This window comes from Heloderma suspectum, chromosome W (assembly GCF_057233095.1).
Source record: "Heloderma suspectum isolate Gila_16-S chromosome W, 16-S_ref, whole genome shotgun sequence".
NCBI classification, from domain to species: Eukaryota; Metazoa; Chordata; class Lepidosauria; order Squamata; family Helodermatidae; genus Heloderma; species Heloderma suspectum.
The window spans coordinates 46,320,294-46,338,028 of NC_139475.1; the positions used below are offsets into that span (position 1 = coordinate 46,320,294).

General features: G+C 46.3%; 1 protein-coding gene across 5 annotated transcripts in view; it reads right to left on the minus strand.

The window, feature by feature from the left end:
* Positions 1-17,735, minus strand: part of LOC146333982 (DAZ-associated protein 1-like) — a 67,671-nt gene that overhangs the window by 38,897 nt on the left and 11,039 nt on the right. For all 5 annotated transcript variants that reach the window (XM_084825149.1, XM_084825148.1, XM_084825145.1 and 2 more), the window contains exons 2-5: positions 8,207-8,247; positions 7,332-7,498; positions 6,078-6,143; positions 4,501-4,605 (exon numbers count right to left, since the gene is read on the minus strand). In XM_084825149.1, coding sequence (XP_084681275.1) covers positions 4,501-4,605; positions 6,078-6,143; positions 7,332-7,498; positions 8,207-8,247 — 379 coding nt within the window. The remainder of the gene's footprint in view (positions 1-4,500; positions 4,606-6,077; positions 6,144-7,331; positions 7,499-8,206; positions 8,248-17,735) is intronic.

The following is a 17,735-nucleotide window of genomic DNA, read 5'->3' on the forward strand; positions in this document are numbered from 1 at the left end:
GGACAAGCTGCAGCTTCCAAACCGTCTTCAAAGGCAGACCCATGTAGAATGCAATGCAGTAATTTAACTTGGAGGTTACCAGGGCATAGGCAACTGAAGCCAGGTTATCCCGGTTCAGATAGGGGTAGGTGGGCCACCAACCGCAGGTGGCAGAAGGCACTCGGTTGAGTTTGCACAGGTGGATGGGGGGAGAGGGAAAGGGGGCTGAAGTAGATTAGACGGCCTTGAAGTCTCCTCTCAATCTGCAATACTCTAAGCAAAGGAGAAACTTCAGCCTGCCTTATTAGTGGGGGAGAAGTTCTCATTTGAATTCTTTGGGAGGGGATTCATATATGAGAAAGGGGGCTTTCATCCAGGAGGTGATGGGGGGAGCAGGATGTCCCTTGGAACAAAGCTACAACATGACTGTGTCATTCTGGAGAAACCAAACCAGGAGGAGCACCGGTAGGTTTCATGCTCCCTTTTGCTCACAACAGTCAGTCCTGTCCTGCAAAACAGCTCCTCCCTCTCTCAGTCTGTAAATAAGGTAGTGAAAGTTGGGAGGGGGGAATCTTTTCTCAGGCCTCATTGATGCATCAGTATATGTCAATTTGTTGGTGACCTCTTAGGTTAGAAAGGGTGGAGGGGGGGAAGTCAGCAACTATTGCTTGGAGATGTTATCCAGGGAAGTATGAGAAAAAGACCTACCCTAAGAAATGACCACCAGCTGCAAGGTGCTGCAGCAAAGGCTTATGGGGGCTTTGTCCTCCGTTCTACAGACCTTCCACGCTTGCCAACGCCTTGCTTAGTCTCCACCTGTCCTTGCTGTGGCAGGACGACCTTTGACGCTCAGAGGCCTCTCCACCCAGCCCCACAAATGCTACCCTTTGCACGAAGCAGCTGGGGCTGTGCTGCAGGAGCAAGGCATGACCAAGGAAAGAAGGAAGACACACATTGATTGGCACCACTCAAGGGCTTTAGGGAGAATTTGCCCTGAACGCCACCAATTTCACCCTAGGGAGTGTTCTGGGGAACTGCGTAATGAAAAGAGATATGCGTGGGTTCTCCCAGGGTGAGCTTTTTGAACTAATTGGAAAAGAGAACTCGTTCGGTAGGGTTCAAGTTACCAAGGGCTAATGGGAATCCTACTAACATGGGCTAATTCCCTTTTGAGACCCATCCCAATTACATCTTGTCAAGTGCTCCCCTCCCAACAGGAGTGTTGGGTTTCTGTTTCACGTGGGCAAAAGCAGTCACTAGTTGCTGAACATGTTCGTGTTTTACACATTTGTTATTGAAAAGCCAGTCATACCCGCACCTTTTAACGGCACATCTCAGACTGATGCTGTTCATTTCCCAAACTGAATTCATTTCAGAATGAAATTTCATTTTGGGAAATGAACGCTGTTCATTTCCCAAACAATTCAGTGATAAAACTAAGGACAGGGAAGGGAGCAATTTTAAGTCAGCTGGTTGAAAGAAAAGCCCCCCCGCGCTAGCCCCTTTATTTTGCAAATTGTGGGGATTCCCACATGCATTACGTGCAACTGACAGAGGCGCCCAACTCCACAGCCACCAGGAAGTTCCCAGGAAGATGTACACAAACACAACCTCCCCGCTGAGTAGCTCGGCTTGTGGTAACCAAGGTAAGTTGGGTTCCAGACAGAAGCTTGGAAAGCTGGAAATGGCCCTTCCAGCCACGTACGCTGCCGATGCTCATGTCTCAACCTGCAGCTGCATACACCAGACAAGCCACTCATTGAACACTATGCTGACAGGCCTGTACTGTTCATTTGCTTAACACCGCCACTTCACCTCCCCCCGCCCCATCTGCCAAATTCACCTGCATTGCTATTCAGCAAAAGTTTAGGAGCAGGAGTGTTTCTAGGATATCTGTGTACATTCACTTTCAAGGTGCATATGGCCCACACTGCCACAGACATCCCAAATGGCTCTAGGATTTTTATTTTTATAAAGCAAGCTGCTAGTCCTGATGGAGAAAGGTCACGCAAACAGATGCATGGTCTCTAGGTGAAGTCTCAGAAGCCAAGAGGACAGCTGGCAAGCTTCCATGGTTGAAAAGATGGAAGCTTTGGTGCCCGACAGAGCTCCTCACCCTCCTGCCCATCCCCCCTCCCCTCACACAGGTCCTACTCCCTGCCCAATTGCCATGCAATTTCCTGAAGCAGATGCTAACCCTGCCCTCCTCTCGAAGGCAGAGCCAAGACTGAATGGGGCTTCCTCCGCTCAGGGCATAACTGGAACTTTGGGTTGGCCCTGCCTTCTTGAGCAAGAGGAGCTCAACCCTTTTTTGTTGGCTCCATTCTATCACTGACTGAGAACACCCCGAATCTCTGCGAAAAGATGGATTCTTTTGGAAGTAAGGGAAACTATGTCAAGTAAGAAGGAAACACTCATGTTTACACCATTTTATGTGGTTGCCCCAAACCATCAAGGTAACATTTGTGGGGAATAAGGGAAGTGGGGTACAGGAACATAGATAACCTTGGATGAAACAAGCAATTCTCTGCCTGTTCTTAGCTATGGTGTCTGTGGTTACATTAAAACCAGTTCCCAAAATTCAGCACTACTGTAACATGCCACTATGACCGTTTGGGCAAGCCTTAAGTATGCAACCAGTCTCTAAGCCTCTTATTAAGGGAGCCACTGAAAGTTTAGAACTGGAAAGTCACAGAAACCTCAGCCTCTGAAGGAAGAGCTGTCGGAAACTGTGCTTCACACTGTGTGTGTGTGTATTGTTAACACCCCTATCTTTAAATTAAACCCACATGAGCTGTGGTGGTTATGATTCAACGAGCTTTAATGGATTAATGAAATTCAATTCTCAAAGCCTGTGGCTCTGATTAAAACTTTTTTAAAAAAACAAGAAGGCACTAGGTATTTGGAGCACAGAGGTAAGAGGTGAGGCTATTTGGTGACTAGGAGTCATCCTATTATTCTATCTTGTACACCTGCCTTCCCAAACCAGGGTCCCCACGCTGACGTTTTCAACTGCAACTCCTATCAGCCCCAGCCAGTATGGCCAATGACTGGGGAGATGGAAGTTGCAGTGTGGAGGGACACAGGCTGGGGATGGTTGCTGTACACCAACCACGAGGGTCTTGCGTATGAAAGCAGGGGGGACCGCTTTCAGCCTGAGTGCCAAATGAGATTTCAGAGAAGCTCTTTGGGGGTCACATTCCAGGCATGGGTGTGACTGGAAGCAAAGGGGCAGAGTCAAAGGCAAAAGGGGCGGAGCCCCCAATACAAAAGATAGCAGCGTTAAGCTCTTACTGCCAGTAACTAAGCCTTAGGAGAGGCATTTCAACCTTTAGAAAGGGGAGGGGCTGGGTGAGGTGAGAAAAGCTGGGAAAGGGGGAGGGAGCCCAGGAGGGCCAGATTTGGCCTCCAGGCCTGAGGTTCCCCCCTTCCCTTGCATAAAAGGAGAAATGCAGGCTACATGATGCCCCCATGTAAGGAGGAGTGGCTTACTGCTTACCTGCTTCGGGGAGGGAGGAGAGAAAGAAGAGGGTGGAGGGAAAAATGAAATGCATTCGAGAATACAGTAGGAAAATATTCCATACCAATCCAAAAAAAGTCGTGAATGTTTAGGGAAAGTAAAGTGTACCCTGATAAAGAATCCATGAAAGAGATGTTTCTGTGGACTGGGTTTTGTTTTGTTTTTTGCTACCACCCAGCATCCCTTTCCTGCCCATGAGGAAGGAGCCTGGAACCTGGACATTGTCAGCAGCAGCCAGGGGTCAGAACAGGCTGCCAAATGCTTGCCCCCACATGTCCCCACTACATTATACCCTGGTGTTAGATGTTGATGTTTATAACCTGGCTGAAAAGTGAGGAAAAGATAAAATAAATAATATCCATTTTAGAATAATGAAGGCAACAACTGCAAACTTCATCAAACCATCTGTTTGCTTCCTGTGCACACATAGGGGGCTGCTGAACCCCCTACTGGAGGATCCAGCTGAAAACAAAAAGAAAAGGTTGTTGGGTGCTTTAGGCAGATGCCACATTGACTGGTTGTTCTACTTGGAGGAGAGGGGTGGCAAGAACAGGCCTCCTTACATCAGATCACAGACAGGTCTTGCTTGCTAGATTTCAGCCACATGACCCACTAACCCAGCCCTAGCAAAACCTTACTTCTACAGCAAAACAGTAATAGTGTATGAAGCCACGTTCAGGCCAAAAAGGTGGCGAAGCTTCCTCCATTTTGCAAAGTCAAGAAGCTTTCTACAGCCACAGTGCTGAGTTTGTAACAGCACTTCCAATTTGAGAAGAGGCAAAACCGTGGCCTCAGAACTACAGAACTGAACACATTAGAGTCGAGGGCTTTTGCAGCTAACAGCAAGAAATCCAGCTTTAAACATAAGGGGGGGGCGGGGGGGACATCTGTCAGTCACAATAAACAAGTGAAACAGATCGGAGTACGATTTTTTTTTAAGTTAGAAGGTAGGGAAGGAGGCCTCTTTCCAGAAACCAACGTGTGCCGTCACCATAACTCACCACTCCGAACTTCTTGAAGTATTCCCTGAGCTCCGTCTCGCCACAGTTGTGAGGGATCCCACCAACAAAAATTTTATTCGATTTGTTATCGCTCTTGGATCCTTTCTGCCAAAACAAACGGGACAGACAGTTGTGCTGAAGCAAAGGCTTGCTTTTCAAAACAACGTTTTCTTCATACTGCTGCATTCTTCAAGACAACTCAAGTGCAATCAGCAGTGACCGTGTACAGCGCACAGGACAGAGGTGAGAGAGGAAAGGATTTGATTATGAAGACTGATACGAAGGAAGGCAGAGTCACAGGGAAGATCCAGGAAAAGCTTGACAGAAACGGAGGTTGAAGAGAGGTTCAGGAGAGTGGGGAGAAGAGGAAAGGGGGCCATTCAATGGAGGGCACTAGAACAGCAGGCACAGAAGTGGGAGTGGGCGGCAGCTGCATGGAGCAGAGAAAGGAGTGCAGAGGCAGCCTGGACGGCAAATGGTGAATCTCACGAATCTCACCATTTGTAGAAGGCAAATGGTGAATCTCATGAAGGGCGACTATATATGAAGCTCTGAAAAGCTCCAAGCTCAATCGAATTTCCCAATCAGTCAGCCTTTCCCAATCTGGCACCCTCCAGATGCGTTGGACTAAAATCCCCAGCAACACTCGATGCTGGCTGGGGGATGCTGGGAGTTGTAGTCCAACACATCTGGACAGCCCCAGGCTGCCCTATGGGCTCCAAAGCTCTGCATGGCCTGGGCCCAGCCTAACATAGAGGAGCTTCTCTGACAGGAACCTCTCAGTCCCCGTAGGAAACAGCTTACTTCACAAAACAAAGGAATGGGTAACATTTGTGAGGGGGGTTTAGAGGAGACTTCTCTGGGGTGGCAACGAGGTTCTGGAACTTTGCCCCAAGGGAAGCCCACGAGGCCTCAACTAAAACAAGGAAAGGGAGGATGCGAAGACTTTTTTTATTCCCCAAGGCCTTTATAACTAACACTTCTCCTGGTCCGTGCTAGGTTTTTTAAAATCTTACACTGGATGTTGTATTTGTTGTTTTTATCATTTTTACAGCTCTTAACTGTAATTGTAAGCCTATTTTTCTACCTCGTTCTGGCCAATTCTTCAGGGTGAAAAATTAATGCATGTTATCCCCAACAGTAAATGCTCACTGTGCAGGGGCATCTAAACACATCAGTATGGCTTCCAAATGGGAGATTCTGCCCCAGCTCCTTCTGATTCTTGTGTGGCAGTAGCCTGTAGGTGTGCAGATGTCAAAAGGTCAATGCAACCCCTCCCTTAGAACCAGATCATGGAGCTGAGCGCACCAAAAGACAGCTGCCACGACTGGCTGGAAACCCAACGGCTTATGAAGTGGGGCCACTTCTCGCAAGCGGTGACATCTGGCAAGCCAGCATCAGTCCTGAGAGCTCCATTCGTTTTCTGCCAGGGCACTTGAAATTCACTGCCTGCTTCCAACGGGTTAACAAAGCTCCCTGGAATTTGGACATCAACAACTCAGCAAGGGCAGAGCAGCAAAAACATCAACAGCTCAGCGAGGGCAGAGCACAAAGCAATGTTGACACAACTCCCTTACCCATCCCTCCTTTGGTCGTGTTCTCTCTGGTTGCATTCCTCGAGGGGTACAGGGCTTTGGATCAATCTGTCAAACAAGGGCGAGTGTGAAACTGGAGACACGGCAAGCTGCAGTTTAAAAAGCTGGAATTGGCTTTGCCCTGTACCAGCATTTGGCAAGCAAGCTGATGAGTACTAGGTGTTCCCGCCACCCCCTTTCCAGGATGGCTCAAGCCATGTATTAAGAAACTCACAGGAAGACTGGATGAACCAGCTGGAAGGACGCTCTTCCAACAAACACAGATCTGCATGCAACTGAGCAGTGATATTCTCTCAGAGAAATCCTCGCTCAGAGAAAGCTAGAGAACTTGCAGAGGGAACTCCAAAGTAGAGCAAGGACCCATCTGTCAATCTCAAGGCCAAGCTGCTTATTTTAAGCATATAAGAGGCCACTCTCTTCTCAAGTAGGAAGCACTGGAGATGGCCAAGCAGAGGTGCTTTTCTAAATGGGAGAACTGGCTCTCTTTTTCAGGATGCTGATGTGCCTTAAATGGCACACATCAGTGGGCAGGCTAATAAGGACTGTCATGGTCTAGTAAAATCAGTGGGCTTATTCGCAAGGCTGCAGCATTTCAGCCACAGTTTCATCTCGTAATTACAGCAGTCAGCCACCTGCCAGTTACCAAGCATGATTCTCAGACAAAAGGTCAGCATAACAAACAGCTGCCATTAAAGTTACCCGAGTGTCTGCTAACCAAGGGATTCTTGGGCGGTGGTAGCAATTATTTTATTTTTTATTAGTAGTATTAGCAATATTTCTATACCACTTCTCATTTGCACAAATCCCAGAGCAGTTCACAAAGAAACAGAATAAATACAATACAAATAAAGAGTGCCATATTAGAGACTGATTCAAAGGCAGGTCATGGCTGGGGGAAAGTCAAAGTAAAAAGATACATTTTACAAAACTGGGAAGAGGCTCATCATGGGGTATGGGGAGACCTCACCCTTCACCACATAGTTCTCATTACAATCTTGTAAGCAGAACATCAAGGAATGGGGACCCTGCGTATTAATGCTGAACACTTTCCTAAAAGCTGAGTTCTTATAACATTTAGCCTCAAGGACAGTCACATCTGGAAGGAATGATCACTAAGCAAAAGTATAATTATTCCATTAGCCACCTGAATCATTTCTTGAACTTGGTTATTTTAAGAAACAACTGGGCATGCACCCACATTCTCCCCTTTCTGCCCCCAGACCGAGGTAAACTTACATTTCGGCCATCTAATGTATGGGGCCTGCTGGCGAGGACTGTGCCCACACAGTTGGGATCTTTGAACTTGACAAACCCAAACCCTCGCGATTGATTTGTTGTCTTATCTTTCATTATCACGCAGTCGACAACTTCCCCATACTGGGAAAAGTAGCTGCGGAGCGTTTCTGTGAAAGAAAAAAACACACGCTTTGTTGAGAACAATTTGTTGGAGACAGAAAATGGGCAGAGGCGGAAGTAGATGAACCCCGTAATACACTACCCCAAGATGGCTTGCAACTTTCAAGAAGGACATACTCAGGACTGGAGAGAGACACTTTTTTAGGGCAATCAAAACAAAGGTATAAAAGTATTCATTACCTTGAAATAGGTTTCCAGCCATTCAATGCTTACAGAAGTAGTGCAACTCTGTTCTGAACAAACTCGTAAGGTCCAAAGAAGAATGGCTTTATAGTGAAAGCAATAGGGCCAATGTACACAAGAAGCATTTTATAATTTAGGGAAGCTTATTATAGCAAGGCTTGAGAATTCCTGCTCTAATCCACTGTCCATCCATCCATCCATCCATCCGTTTAATTCCTATACTTCCCAATAGCCGAAGCTCTCTGGGCAGTTCACAAAAATTATCTCGTCTGACCTTCACTTTCTGTACCTGCAACTCATCATTAGCAGGGCTGGGAATGGCTTTCAGGCTGTGCTGGCCCCAGGGAAACCACAAATGATTTGGAACCAAGGCTGCTTAAAGTCATGTTACAATGCAAAGCAGCAGTCCAGCCTTGTGGTAGCAGGGATTCGAAATGGGTGGGTCGTGATTTGGGTTGTACGTGTGCTTTTTTTAAAGTAAGAAGCTCATGATCAGTTCAGGAGATGATTACCTTGTGTGGTGCTCCAGTCTAGGCCACCCACAAACAACTTTCTGCAAGACAAAGAACACATTAGTTAAGATCTGCTCTGTAAAAACAAAGATCTCTTTAAACCTGACAGACACAGCCTGTTTAGAGTAATGTGCTACATCCTAAAATGCCGTTGGAGGGATAACTATGTTAGTCCTTAAGATTTGTAGATCCTGAAGCTGTTACCAACTAAGAATTTCTTTTCCACTTGAACTGATATTACGAACCAATTTTCAAGCCTGTTGAAGTAGTAAACAAACATACAGGGTGGGGGTGACTAACACTTCTAAAGCCACAAGTAACACTCATAAAATATGGGATATCAAGAATCTATTTCTCAAAGCCCAAGCAAAACTCATTATTGATCATTATCCCACTATACCACCTACTGAAAAGGTATTGTAAGAATTTTTTAGTGTGTCAATTCTTTATAGTTCTTATCTCATCCCTCCCAATGGCTGTTTGAGGTAGGTCTTTGCTCCCATTTACAGAGGCCAAAAAGAAAAGAAAAAAGGTAGCAGTTTGCCAGCATCACCTAGAAAGATCGCACCTGGGCTGAGAATTTATCTTCGATCTTTTGCTATCACTCTATTCATTAGACCACAAAGGCTCTAGAAAGCCATTTTGGCAAACAGTTTGTTTTCCCAAAATTGCTTCAGAAAAACCGTTTGATCCTCAGGAACAGAACTGCTTCCAGGGAAATCATCCAGCAAGCAATCCACTACTTGCCAGCTGCATATATGCCTTATTTTTTAAGCACTGGGGTAGGATTTCACAACTGCTGTAGTGTTCAAGTACCTACACAAAAGGTGTGCCTGACCAATTCCCGGCTACAGGCTTGAACTGCAGAGGGTTTTGTATACTCCTTCAGGAATGCCTCTGTGATTCTCTAGACAGATCCCACTGGCACCAGAATCTCAGGAGCATGGCAACCTAACAGTAACTTGAACACTGCTGCTCCTCTACGAGCATGGAAACACTACAACGGTGACTCATTAGGGTTGCTACACCAATGGAATAATAACAGCCAGGTGGCAGACGTTCACCGGACAAGCAGTATGCCACAGAGAAGGAGTGGGCAACCTGGGGCCTTCCAAAAGGTTTGGACTTCCATCACCCCCAGCCAGCATGGATAGTGGTCAGGGATTATGGGAGTTGTAGTCCAAAACATGTGGAGAGCACCACAGGGGGTCGTTATCCTCTTATTCCCGATCTCTCTGTACTAGATGGCACAGAGACACATCCTTCCCTGCATGCATATGCATACCACTCCCATTATGCGATATGCACCCCAGCACAGAAACTGACAGAGACCATCACAGCTCATTGAACCTGGGGAGTGGCTCTCCAGCCTATTCCCCACATATAAGCAGAAAACAACATTCCCCCCCCCCAATTTGAGGGAACACATATCCCTGATCTCCAGTGCAACCCTCGTAGGGGCACAAACTTGTGCTTTGCAGCCTGCTGTGACCAGTTTACAAAGACCTTTGCTGATAAAAGCTGCTCGCGTTCATTTCGACTTGAGACTCCTCGTTGGGAGCAGTTATCTATAGCAACGACTGAAGCTCCTCGTCCTGTTTCATTGGATAGGCTTCTGCTTAGCCTGAGGAGGTGGACATGTTGTTTGGAGGATCGAGGCCGAACACTTACTGGTTAGATCAGTGTCTATACTGGCCACATGAGTGGCGGAAGGCTGTGTTCCTGTGGTGTTAGAGCAGTGGCAAGACCTTGGCTTTGAAAGCTCTCACTTGACTCCATCATCCTGGATAATGATCGGCCATTTTCTAATGTACCTTTTTAAAGTAAGGTGCCAGAGAAAGGGGTGGCTACATAGCCCCAGGCATTCTTGGATGAAACTGATTATTTCAATCCTTTTCCATCTGAGTTCAGGCCCAGGTTGGGGGCTGAAACAGACTTAGTCCCCATGATGGATGACCTCTGCCGGGAGCTAGACGTGGTCCGCGTGTCCCTGTTGGTTCTGCTGGACCTCTCAGCAGCTTTTAGTAGCAACCACCAAGGCCTGCAATGTCTTGCTGGTATAGGACTGGAAGGTACTGTGCTGCAGCTGGTATGGGACTAGATGGGTGGATGTGCTATACTGGCCAGCCCCTTGGCCTACGAGGTTCCTCAGGGCTCCATGGTTGGGTGCCATCAACTCTCCTGTTCAACACACAACCCTACCTCAAGCTAATTTTGACCCCTTTTGTATCTGTAGCCACTACAGATGCCATTAAAAAACATTTTAATTTTGTTAAAAAAAATATTTAGACAGTATGGAGTGTGTGCATGTGCAAAAATGGCCTCCTGACCTCCCCAAGGTGCTCACCCCTGGTTAATGGTTTTCAGGTGGGCACTGAAGACACTTTTATTTTGCTGGGCTTTTAATGTTAACTTCACTGTTTTAATGTTTTAACTTTATGTTAACTTTACTGGCTTTTTTTTTACTTTGTTTTTACTGTCCTTGTGTTTTATTGTACTATTCTCATTTATTGTATCAAAATTGTATCTTACTGTTGTGAACTTCCTTGGGTGCCTCTTTATGGGGGCTGAAAGCTGGTTTCTGTTTCTATAAATAAAAGAAAAAGCCGAAAAGAACAAGGGGCGACAACAATTTCTAGGTTCTACCATGCAGCAACACTCCACCGCCATCTCCCAAGTCAGGGGATATTCAAGCCTACTGAAGCATGAAAAATCCTTCCCCTTCAGTTAAAGTTACCCAAGTGCTGGCTTTTAATAAGTCAAACAATGCCATATATCAGCAATGTGATGGCTGCACACTTTGCTCGCACGCCATATGGTGGAAGAGAGCCTGTTGGGAAATCACAAGCAGCAGACAGAGGTTTCCTTTTTAGCACACACCTGTATTGGCCCCAGGAGCATAGCCAAGTCATTTGTAGTGTTAGAGGGGCCTAGAGATCCATAATGCTTGCTTAAGTTCATTATTGGTGCAGTTCCCTTGCTAGTAAGCCTCTGAGCATGTGACGATGAGTCAAAGGGCCGCTAACAGCCTTCTCAGCGCATTCCTTACTAACAAGTAGAAAGCCTTATCAGGCCATGCCTGAGAAGTGAAGCTTGTTTACAGGTGGCTGTGCTTGAGAACCAAACACTTCTGGCCTATGCGGGGAATGAAAGCTAGGGGCGCTTGCTAGTGTTGTGCTGCCTCATTGCTGACATGGAGAGTATAAGACCCATTGTACCCAGTCGCTCAGGGTTCAGAGAAGCTGTCTGATCCAACCATTGGGTACGCCTGTGTGCTGTAAGTTACCCAATAAAGTGCTCCTTGTAAGTAAACCTTTGAGTCTGATGTATCACTATCTCGGCACCTCTAAATTACGAGTTCAGAGCCTACGGCCGGGGCAACGCATCACCAAACAAAGCACAACAGTGGAGGATCCAGGCACCATTAACTCCCACCACCTCCTGCACTAAGCTTCAGCTCTAACCTCATTATACACCGAAAGACCATTTGAAATTCCTTCCATCCTCCAGTTAATAGAGTTTACCTTGCAAGGGCATTTACATCTATTTGTCTGTCTTGTTCCTGAAAACAATGGGCTGGATCCAGAGCTGTGCGAAGCAGAACTCCATGAACTGGATGATGGGGGGGGGGGGCATTTTCATTGCTCCCCCTTGCAGCCTTCTATGTCCTGAAAATCTGCTATGGTTACTCCAGAACAGCATGAGGTGGCGCTAAGGACTGCTGGGGGAAGAGCGAATCAGCCCCTTCTCTACTGGAGAAGCTCTGCTGGATCCTGGTTCATTCTGCCAACAAAAGGAGTGCTTCCATTCACCAAGAATCAACTCTGGATCTAACCCAACATGTCTTACATCAACTCCTTGGAATAGTGTCTTTGTGTTACTTCTTCCTCTTTACTGCGAACTAAGCAGTACAAATAATTGAAAACTAAAATTATTTATTTATTACATTTATAGCCTGCCTTTTTTCCTCCTTAAGGAGCCCAAGGCGGCGTACATAATCCTCCTCCTCCTCCTCCTATCCTCACAACAGTGCCCCTGTGAATTAGGTTGGGCTGAGAGTCTGTGACTGGCCCAAAGTCACCCAGTGAGCTTCCATGGCTGAGTGGGGACTCGAACCCAGATCTCCCAACTCCCAGTCCAACATTCTCACCACTACACCACACTGGCTCTTGAGGGAAAGCACTTCGTTTATTGGCAAAAAAGGAGATTGACACGTTCGAAAGCAGACTTTTAAAGGCAACTGGAAGCCAAGGAGATCACCATGTACCAGGGGTGAGCTGACTACAGGCTTGTTGGATCTATTTCATCATTATTTTTTACCAATAAAGGAGACGGGGCAGTAGCTCAGGGGTAGAGCCCATGCTCTGAATGGAGAAGGCACCAGGCCTCATAGGGCTGGGAAAGACCCATCAGAAACCCTGGAGCATCACTGCCAAGCAGTATACATACAATGCAGAGTTAGATGGACCAACAGTCTCAAGGCAGTTCCATATGTTCATATATGTTCAACCCCCAGGTCCACCAGCCAGAGTGAAGTGCAGGCAACATCAAGTAGCAAGATGCCTCCAAGCACATGCTCCGACTAGGAGTTTGTTTTCAGTACCAGAACTAAACTCGGTACTTTGTCACACAAAATCCACTCTCCTCCCCGGCCACCAGCTTTCTTCATGTTATTATTTACTGATTAAAAGCATTTTTATCCCACTCTTCTGTCAAAAGGCTCCCCCCAAAATCAATCTTTGTAATTTTAATAATTTATTTTTAATATGATTTATTGTATTAATTTATTGTAATTTTTACACTAATTTTAGCAGCCTAATTTAGGGAAAAGAGGCAGGGGAAAGCTTTTTAGCTGTTGCTGTTGTTAAACAATGTCAACTGGGAGTCGGAAACCCCTGGTGATCTATGCAAAGTACGCAGAGAATTTCCACTAGATGCCAATCTATCCTTCCCTGTTGTCAGTGAAAATCACTATATTGACCGCAAAGTCTCATACATGTCTACAGGGCCTTAATTCTCATTACAGTTAAGTGGGAGTTTCTCCCAGGTTCCCAGGTTGCAGGTTCAGGTAGAAATGTTTTTTATTCTAGTAGGTTATTGCTGGTGAAACCTACTTATTGTTCTAACTTCCAGAGGGGTAATCATATTAGTCCTACTGCAGCAAAGAATCTTGAGGCAGCCTAAAGGCAAGCCAATGTATTATGGCATAAGCCTGCCTTCCTCAACTTGCTGCCTGCCTTCCAGATGTTTTAGATTAGCATGCCCTAGCCAGCATGACCAATGAATGGCCAAGGATGCTGGGAATTTCAGTCCAAAACATCTGGAGGGCACCACATAGGGGAAATCTGGCATAAGCTTTCATGGACTAGCGTTCCCTTCATCAGATGCCTGAACTGTTATCTTCATAAGGCAGACTGTGTGTGTGCATGTATCTGTGTGTTTGTTCGTTCGTGCACCCCGTTACCCAGGGTAGCTAGTCATTTGCGGCACCTGGGAATTTGAAACATTTATTCAGCTGTTTACAGGCCTAGCACCTAAAATCTGTCATGCCTGCTCTTTAAAAACTGAAGTCTGTGCCTCACACACTGAAGTACCATCTCCCATTCTGGTCAAATAGATGAATGAGTGGACTGCACACCTGGGATTTCAACCCCGGCTTGTATGGAACAGCCATACCACTATTATGTCAGGAGAACTACCTCCTAGCTAGAGAGCTCTTAAGACCTCATGTGCCTCCTCATGTGCAGCCATTTAGCTTAATCTAAGAGCTCTACAGCCGCAAATGGCATAGTGGATGCCATTTGTGTCCAGAGTCAGCCTCAGCCAGCAATACAGCACACCAATGGCGGCCATATTACTGGCGCTCCAGAGCCGGCAGGGGAGGATTCCGGGGGGAGGGAGGGATTGCCTCCCCGCAAGGGCAGATTCTCCAGCAGAGAAGCAGGTAAGGAAACCGCCCATCCCTATATTGGCTCCTCATATTCATCCCAACCCACCCAGGACTTATAGCAAAGAGACCAAGACTACTTTGACTTCATGGTCACTGTGTGCACTTGCCAACAATTAGTTACTTGTATTTATTACATCTTTATCCTGCCCTTCCTCTGAGGTACTCAGAGTGACATGCATGGTTCCCCCAACCCCATCTTTGAGTTGAAAAAGATTGACAGGCTGTAATTCATCCTTGTTGTTGTTCAGTCGTTCAGTCGTGTCCGACTCTTCGTGACCCCATGGACCAGAGCACGCCAGGCCTTCCTGTCCTGCGCTCTCTCCCGGAGCGTGCTCAAGTTCATATTCATTGCATCCGTGATGCTATCTAGCCATCTCATCCTCTGCCGTCTCCTTCTCCTTTTGCCTTCAGTCTTTCCCAGCATCAGGGTCTTTTCCAGGGAGTTTTCTCTTCGCATTAGGTGGCCAAAATATTGGAGCTTCAGCTTCATTATCTGTCCTTCCAATGAGCACTCAGGGTTGATTTCCTTTAGGATGGACTGATTTGACCTCCTTGCAGTCCAGGGGACTCGTAAGAGTCTTCTCCAGCACCACAGTTCGAAAGCATCAATTCTTCGGCGCTCAGCCTTCCTTATAGTCCAGCTCTCACAGCCATACATTACTACTGGGAAAACCATAGCTTTGATTAGACGGACCTTTGTCGGCAAGGTGATGTCTCTGCTTCTTACTATGCTGTCTAGGTTGGCCATAGCTTTCCTCCCAAGGAGCAAGCGTCTTTTAATTTCATGGCTACAGTCCCCGTCTGCGGTGATCTTGGAGCCCAAGAAAGTAAAATCTGTCACTGCTTCCATTTCTTCCCCTTCTATATGCCAGGAAGTGATGGGGCCAGATGCCATGATCTTTGTTTTTTTAATGTTGAGTTTCAAACCAGCTTTTAAACTCTCCTCTTTCACCCTCAACAAGAGGCTCTTTAGATCCTCTTCGCTTTCTGCCATTAGGGTGGTATCGTCTGCATATCGGAGGTTATTGATAATTCTCCCAGCAATCTTAATTCCGACCTCTGATTCATCATCCTTGCTGAGTGGGAATTTAAACCTGGCTCTCCCCCCGTCCTAGACTGATGCTCTTAATCACTCTGGCTTCTCTACTTTGGTTTAATTATTGTAGTAATGAAACCAACTGGTCCCACAGCGGAATATCTCTTTTGGGCCAAATGTTTAGGATGATGGGAGTCTAGTTGCACAGAACTTCAGGTATGGTTGATCAAAGCAAAACCCAGAAGTAACATATCCAAGCTGAATTGAACCTGATATTGTTTTAAACAAATGGACGTTTAAGCAGGAATTGTCACAGTTGGATTGTAAAATGTCTACCCTTGCTAGAGGATTAAAGTAATGCAATATCTCTTCCCTCCTCTCCTCTTACCCAGAAAACTCAATGGAAGAGCCCATGCTTTGTATGTAGAAGATCCAAGTTTCGATCCCTGGCATCTCCAGGGAGGGCTGGAAAAACTCCTGCCTGAAACCCTGGGGAGCTGCTGCCAGCCAGTGTTGACAATACTGGGCTAGATGGACCAATTGTCTGACTCGGTATAAGGCAGCTTCCTATGTTCATAAAGTAGCAACCAAATATTCAAGTGTATGAAAAACGTTAACCAGAGAACAAAGTAGTGTCTTCGTTCGCCTGGATGTTTAATTTTGGCCAATAAATGCTTACCTTGTTAATTTATATTTTTTTACTGGGGTGAAGGAGGGGAGGTTAACGTGTTACTCACGTTACTCTGGCTGTGGTGATTCTAGCATCCTGAAACCATGTGCAATATAATTGTGATTGGTGGTGCACATCTGGCATCTTGGGAAATGCTTAGTTTGTCTAGAAATAGAAATTTCAGGCCCGGACTTGTAGACTGTATATGCCTTTCAGGAGATGTGGCAGTTCTGTGTGTGTATCCTGATGAAGAAATGCTTGTTAGAGAATGGTGTGTGCTCTTGCTCCTGAGTGCCGGTGGTACTTGTGAGACTGCTTTTGCCGCTTCCTGGATCGGAGAAGGTTGACTGCACGGAAAAAGGAAGCAAGGAAAAGCTCTGCTGATGTTATCCAAAGCGCTTTTCATGAGAAGTGGCGAATGCACCCTGGCCTCATGTTTTCTGGTGCTCCGGAGCCACCGGCGGGGAGGATTCCGCAGGGAGACGGAGGTAAGGTTTCCTTTCAGCCACAGACTCATTGGGGTCCGTGGCGGATTTCTCTGACATCCCTAAGCCAATGTAACGCAATCGGCAAGAATAGGCAGGTAGGGGACCTAAGATCCTGACCCTGACACGCACATTCTCAGACCTAAGATCACCAGTTCAATGGTATATGCGAACAGCCCTCAGGAAAAACACACACACACACACACACACACCTGTACTGATTATAAGGGAAAAAATCCAGAGCCCAGATCGCACAGCAATCAAATAAATGTTTTATCACCACTGTAAGTACTATGCAGTCACACTACCCCAGATATGACAAAATGTGTTGAATCCCCTCCTTGTTTTCCTACAGAATTTCCATTCGATGACCTGGTTCGCACAATCAAAATAAGTTATTGTGGCTTATTTAACCCATCAGCAGCCCATGGGTTAGTGAAGGGTTGTTTCCCCCACCAGCAAGCTATGCCACCAGGTTTGGATGACACAACAAGCTGTGCCTAGGCAGTGATTATGGAAATCGCACCTTGCACGCATTGTGATTTAAATAAGCCACAGTAGTTTATTCTGATTGTGTCAACTTGATGGTCTTATACGCCCCTTCCAACCCTACTATTCCATGACTCTATGAAGCAGCCCAATATAATCAATACAAATTCCAGTATCAGTTTATAGAACTCCAGCCCAGAAGCACTGATCTTACCATCAAATTAATGCCTACTGACGTTCAAAAATAGGGCTTCCTCAAATGCAGGAACCCCACGCACTTTTAATACACAATCCTGAATGTTACCTGTCTGAACATTAAAGTCACTTGCAACAATCAACTGAGCCAAGGAAAAGCAGGTGATATCCAACATTGTGAGCAGACTTCTGTTCACGCAACAGAACTTTCCCTTCCTCTCTTCCCATCGGCAGACCCCCAAAACTACTCTGGAAAGTCCCCCAATCCTCCAGATAGCAGAATGGATTCCCCACCTCCAAAATCTAACAGATGCCATTCCACTGGGGGAAGAATTTAATTGGATATCACCCAGTCTTTTTCTAACTTAGCAGAATCTTACCAAAGTTTTAGCATGAAGAAAGCTGAGTTGGGGGGGGGGGGGGAATAAATAATAAAAGATCCAGATTCAAGTGTGTACTCAACAGTGGTATGCCCGTAAGGCACTGAAAAGTTATCAGGATCTGACATTCAGTATTACGCCCTACTGCAAGTAATACTGGCAGACATCCAGAGGGGTGTCCCTTGTTTGTAGATGGCTTTCCAGGAGCAGACCAAGTCTTAAATCCTTTAAGGGTGCATTCCCCAGCATGGCTGGCTGGGGAATGTTGGGAGTTGTAGGCCTTTTCTCTGTCTAAGCATGCACAGGATTGTGCGCCCTTAATTT